Source organism: Loa loa, assembly GCF_000183805.2.
Source record: "Loa loa unplaced genomic scaffold supercont3.167, whole genome shotgun sequence".
NCBI lineage: Eukaryota > Metazoa > Nematoda > Chromadorea > Rhabditida > Onchocercidae > Loa > Loa loa.
In genome coordinates, this window is record NW_018108347.1 from 56,315 (window position 1) to 62,801 (window position 6,487).

Genomic DNA, 6,487 nt, shown 5'->3' on the forward strand with positions numbered 1-6,487 from the left:
CAAATTACGTTATAGAGTAGGAATTTCCCGAAACTATTTTAGATCTATGTAATTAATTAAATTAACTCCATATAAATATTAATTATTCATACGGGAATTTTTTTTTAGTATGTATGTCTATGTATGTCCGAATTTGAATCATTATGTTTAAAATTTATTATTCATATATTAAATTGATATTCTTACAGTAACGTCCGTTAATTTCACAAAAATATATTGCTCATGCTTTTAAATTACATAGTATAAGGACAGTTATTCCGGAAATTCTTGCGAATGTTATCGATTAGTTTTATCTTCTTTATGCGTTATTAATTTCCTTTTCAAGTACTTCATTTCCAAGTCATTGTGACCCTTATAGATCCCGCTGACATATTATTCTCTTTTTTTTTTTGACATTTAGCTATGTGATGTTTTACTTATTCATTCTGTCTTAGTTTATCCCTGTTGTGCTATTCAAAATATTCCAGCTTCCTTTCTTCTTTCATTTTTAGAAATAATTAGTTCTGATTTATAGTCCCACTTATGGTCAAGTTTCTTTTTTCTTTTTTTTTACTATTTTTGCATATTACAGGTATAACCTAGAAGATTAGCGAAAAGCAGGAAATCAGCAGTAATTGATTATTAAAACATAGTTTTTAAGCGTTACATGGATTCGCAAGGTCGGAAGCTTATCGTTGTTGACAACGGCACAGGAGTAATTTTTTAATCTAAAAAATTTGACATTGTGAAGCAAATTTTATCACCTCCCAAAATTTGTCATGTTCAGTTTCTTTTTCTATTAAGCTTAGTCTTTAATTTAAAGTGAATTTTTCGACATCAAAATTCCAGGATGTTCAATTAAATGTAAATTTTAGTTTGTAAAATGTGGTTATGCTGGGACCAATTTTCCTGCCCACATATTTCCGTCAGTAGTAGGACGCCCACTGGTACGATCATCACAAAAAGTTGGCAATATAGAAATTAAAGTAAACTCTTTACTTCCTTATTTCAAGATTTTTTTTTTTAAATTTGAATGAAATAACTTCGGACCGTATTATTAGGTGAAAGAGTGAGTAAGATCGTCGGCTTTCAGGATCTTATGGTTGGGGAAGAATGCACTCAGTTAAGACAGATGTTAGAATGCAGTTATCCAATGGAAAATGGAATAGTTAGAAACTGGGATGACATGAGTCATGTATGGGACTATACATTTGGTCCAGAAAAGATGGATATTGATCCAAAAGTTTGTTTCTGTTTTCTTTCTTCTTGTCTTTTATAACATTACTTCAAGGTTGCTGATTTGCTAGACAATCATTTATGGAACACAATATGACTTCATTGAATTTTAGTTGCAAATCATGGTGTATTATTTGCTACAATTTATTTAATTTTATTTAAGGATTGCAAATTATTGCTTACTGAACCACCGCTGAATCCAAGTGGTAATCGTGAGAAACTCTTCCAAGTTATGTTCGAGCAGTATGGTTTTAACTCCCTCTATGTTGCCGTGCAAGTAAGTTTTCTAGTTATGCCCACGAAAGTTTTGAAGGATTGAATATTTTCGATAACGACTTATTGGCTGTTTGTTGGAGATAAAACAAAGTTCATATCCTTCAAGCACTATGACCACTAAGATTACCAGAATTGTTGCATTACTGAGTTGCTGCTTGTTTTAATTAGTTGTACTGCTGTTCACCCTGCTTAGTTAAGGACTAAAATTCAGGAAGAAATTTCTGTAACTGATCTTTTAATCGTCTTACTGAACGCGGGAATTTGATAGTTATTTAACGATCGAATCCCGACATTTTCACATACGTGAAGCCTCATTTGGTATACTGCTTCAAAAGCGGCATGCAAAGTCCGAAATGGACTCTCTTGATAAATATTTCCGTTCTTCATACTTATTTCCATTGTTTTCTAATTGTTGAAATTATTAAAATTTGATGATGTTTATTTTTACTTCATTCTTTTCCGTCACTTCGTAAAAATTTCCCTAATTTTTTGGTGAGATTTTCAGGCAGTATTGACACTCTATCATCAGGGATTACTTACGGGTGTTGTCGTTGATAGTGGCGAAGGTGTAACACACATATGTCCGGTGTACGAAGGTTACGCTTTGAATCATCTGACGCGTCGTTTAGATATCGCTGGACGTGACATCACTCGCTATTTGATTAAGGTATATTCCGAAGCATCAGTTTATTATTTTACTTTAGTTTCCTACGAAAGTTACGATAATTTAAAAGTTTTGTTTTTAATTTTTTTTCTAAAAAATTAAGTAGAAGTAAAGAACTATATGCTATCAGATTTATAATGAGTAAATACAAGTATTCCTCAGTTTTATAAAATCTTTGTGAGCATGGAAGGCATCAGGTTGTTTTACCATAATCTAGAAATTTATAAAGAAGTAATTGATTTTTAAATATACTTCTGTTATATAATTCCTACTCGGCGTATTTTCAGCTCTTATTACTGCGAGGTTATGCTTTCAACCATACAGCAGATTTCGAGACTGTTCGTTTATTAAAAGAAAAGCTATGCTACGTGGCTTATGACGTGGAGAAAGAACAACGTCTAGCCCTTGAGACGACAGTTCTCACGGAATCATATACCGTTAGTGTTCATTAGAGATACCGGCTGATTCAGTGATTGTTTAGACTATTTCCTTTTTTCCAAGTTCATTCTGCTGCAGTCTCTATAGTTTTTGCTAACATTTTATCAAGAAATTCTTCTTTCTGAAGTTGGGCAACATAACTAATTTTCTTATCATCCTCCTAAGTGTTTATATGAAAATTGGCATTGTCAGAATTTAAGCATCGTTAATAGGTTGGTCAATATTTTCATTGCAGAAGCTTCACTCTGATGTTGGTACATTGTTCTGTTAAATTAGAATGTGAAATGTGATCAGTTTAGTTGCCGGATGGTCGCGTGATTCGTGTCGGAGGCGAAAGATTCGAAGCACCTGAAGTTTTGTTCCAACCGCATTTAATCAATGTTGAAAGATCGGGTCTCAGTGAATTACTGTTTGGAGTTATACAGTCTGCTGACATCGGTAAGTTGCTCATATACCACTGCTTTTTTTTATACTGCTTGTTAACTGTAAATTCAACTTAAAATCATCATATGATGTTGTGCTAGAAGATGTACTTGACTGTCATCGATATTTTCTGTTGTGTAGTGATTCATCATTTGAACTCATGTTTCAGCATATGTAGCATATATAAGTGCATTTGAAGTTTTTTGATCACTGATGCAGCAATAAGTAATGACTTGGGCGGAAGATTCTTCACTGCAACGAAAAAAAACTTGGTATTCATGAAAGGGCATACATAGGTCGAGAACTCCTTTACGGATTATTTTTCCTAGACTTGCAGCTGTTGTGATTTTCATGCCGTTCGTTCATTTTTTTTTCTTCGTTTTTGAAAGAAAAAAAAAAGCTTCCCAAATTTGAAAAACTTCAAAACTAAAATTGTCGGTCAAATATATAATGGATTATGATTAAGCCACCACAAAACTGACAGTGAGAAGTTTACGACTTTGGACTTTTTCATAATATTCTTATTACTGTTTTTTCTTTTTTTTTAGATACTCGACTTGAATTTTACAAACACATTGTGTTATCTGGTGGAACCACTATGTACCCAGGTCTTCAGAGCCGTTTGGAACGTGAACTGAAGCAGCTTTATCTAGATCGAGTTCTGCGGGGGAATACTGATGCGTTTCAGGTTTGTTAATTGAGACATCCTTTTTCGTTATGAGCTATTAAAATAGATTTCGTGGTAGTATCTAGATGTAATTCTTTATCCTAAAATTTCTTATCCGACATCTAACTATAACTGGATTATCGGCATTCATTGAGCCATAATATTTCAGAAATTCAAAATTCGAATTGAAGCTCCTCCAAGGAGGCAACATATGGTATTTCTTGGTGGGGCTGTATTAGCAAATATCATGAGAGATCGGGACGCAGTAAGTGTATATTTGCACATGTCTAATTATTTTTCACTTCTGTAATATTGCAATACAAGGATATATTTGTTTGTGATAGAATGTTGTGATGGTTCGCTTCACACAATGAGCAAAATTGCTCGCTTTGATCTGAATTTTTCTTTATTATTTCAGGATTTCTGGATTTCGAAAGGGGAATACGAAGAGGGAGGACTTGATCGATGTTTGAGAAAATTAGGCATTAGGTGATTCAAAGTTGTGTTATTGACTTTAGTGATATTTTGTTATAATATGCTGTGGTAGCTCACCATTTGTTTGTTTCAAGTTAAATTGTATAGCTGTACTGATTACGAATGGCGAGTGTCCGATTTAAAATCTCGTCAAGCATCAAGCACAGCTACTATTCGCTTTGAAAAACTCCATGTCGCTATAAATGTGTTCCATTTACTTAGTTAATTATGCTGTTTTTCGTAGATCAAATGTTTACTTATGGATCAAATCTTAATATATCAAAGTGATGAATGTAGCTACCTAATCTTGGTCACATAACTTTCTCACGACATAAGGAAATCCTCTATTCTCTTGAAATAATTTACCTTAATGTTATATCAAAGTGATGAATGTAGCTTAAAAACATTCTCCTTTTTTTGGTAGTTGACTAGTGAAAAACCGCCCATTAAATAATCAACTTTTATGCACATTATCATTCATCGTTATCCTCTAGTCTCCAGTGCCAAATAGCAGTTGTTCAATAATAATTTTTCATAATTTGGAATTTTTGCCCCACTTTTGAAAATTTAGTTACCAGTAATTACCTCTCACTGCTGATCCATTTTAGTACATTTGTATTGCTGTAATGTTTATTTATTATAATATTTCGATCTTATTAATTAGGTAAATTATAAGAATGAATTAGAATTAATTCTTTTTTGATTGTAATAAACATGATCTTTGAATATTTACAAGATTACTTTTAAATCATAAGTTGACAGATATGGGAGTATCAGCATGGATAGCAAAAAGTATGGAAAATAATGGGAAGTTTTGGTGCTTTAGAATCATTAAGCTTTAAATAATATCAATTCTTAATAATTCCATTCCTTAATCTATGTTCACTTTCCCTGTAATATGTTCCTAATTGTAATTTGTTTTGTTTTTTTTCTTTTTTCAACTACAAAATATGATAAATTGGTCTAATTTTGTGTGATAAAACCATGATGATATTAGGTGGAAATTGTTGTTTCAACATACTTATGTAAATTTTCTTGAACTAAGAAATTAAAATTTTTCAATGATAATGGAAGGAAATAATGCAGAGTGGTTTTGATGAATGAGAGATCGGAAAAGGAAAGTAGGAGGAAAATGGATGACCTAAATTCTTGAACTTGAACAGTAGGAGCATTTATATTACTATTACTACTAGTATTACTGCTACAAATACTATAATTGCTTACTACTACTACTACTATTATTATTACTATTACTATTACTATTACTATTATTGATTGTTACTATTTACGATTATGTAAAACATTCGTGGTATCTTCTGAAGCGTTTATAGTGCATTGGATAGATCAATCAAAAATTCGCCGGTCTATTTGATACTATCTTGCAGTATGATGAATTTCATAGGTAACTGTAACGATAGTAGGATGATACTTGAAGAGAGATTGATTCCTTCGGTCAGAATATGTTTCTTACGGTGGATAGATGATATTAGTATAGTGAAGTTTGCATATAATATGAATGCTATATGATCTGATTACTTATTGAATATATCTAATAATAAAAATCCTGACCGATTGGGTATGATATTAATAAATGGTTCTGATATTTTTGAATTTTTATTCCGAAATATTTAGAAGAATTAACAATCAAAAGTAAACAGATCATTAGTAGGGTGATGCGAAAAGTGAGTGTGACAGGCTATATCACTATTTACTAATAGGCAGATCTATATGATGAATATTATTAAATGGTTATCCAGATACCTACTGATAAAAATGCCTCTATGTTGAATATTATTAAATGAATATCATAATATGTTTAATTATATTATGTTATATTTCAGAAATTTCAGTTAAAGTTTAGAAAAGGCAATTATTATCAAAGATAAATTAATAATATCGTAATCGTGGTGGAATATTGTTTCCACGTTTTGGATGAATAATATTTATCGTTTTTTGCGTACAAAAACGCCCGTATGCTTTTGGTCGACATTCGAACGATCGCTTGCGTCATTGGGTGTTTTATCTTCTAAAACATTATCAACACGGTAATGATGTATCCATTTCTTTATAACACTTTTTTCTTTTTTCCTTTTACTTTTAAATTATATTTTAAAGTATCAAATGTAAATGATTCATTGGTAAAATGTGCGTATATTATTATTATTATCCATTATCCATTATCACTATTGTTATTATTATTATTGTGATTATCATCATTATTATTACTGTTATTGCTATAAATATAACATTACCATACATTTTATTTCAAAAATTATATTTATATATATATATATATATATATATATATATATATATATATATATATATAG

The 6,487-nt window shown here is 31.1% G+C and overlaps 1 protein-coding gene across 1 annotated transcript; it reads left to right on the forward strand.

The window, feature by feature from the left end:
• The first annotated feature begins 561 nt into the window (after positions 1 to 561).
• Positions 562 to 4,541, forward strand: LOAG_11580 (actin-like protein 2). Its single transcript, XM_003147099.2, has 10 exons — positions 562 to 694; positions 855 to 965; positions 1,073 to 1,222; positions 1,379 to 1,492; positions 1,997 to 2,158; positions 2,443 to 2,592; positions 2,893 to 3,031; positions 3,565 to 3,704; positions 3,853 to 3,948; positions 4,102 to 4,541. Exons 1-10 carry the CDS (start codon positions 647 to 649, stop codon positions 4,174 to 4,176), a joined length of 1,185 nt encoding a protein of 394 aa, XP_003147147.1. The 5' UTR covers positions 562 to 646; the 3' UTR covers positions 4,177 to 4,541.
• Positions 4,542 to 6,487: the final 1,946 nt, after the last annotated feature.

Excerpts from the sequence above, each read along its gene's own strand:
- LOAG_11580 (XM_003147099.2), top strand. The coding sequence starts at position 647 with ATGGATTCGCAAGGTCGGAAGCTTATCGTTGTTGACAACGGCACAGGA. Across the intron at positions 2,159-2,442 it reads TCACTCGCTATTTGATTAAG|CTCTTATTACTGCGAGGTTA; the intron begins GTATATTCCGAA and ends GCGTATTTTCAG. Across the intron at positions 3,949-4,101 it reads TCATGAGAGATCGGGACGCA|GATTTCTGGATTTCGAAAGG; the intron begins GTAAGTGTATAT and ends TTATTATTTCAG.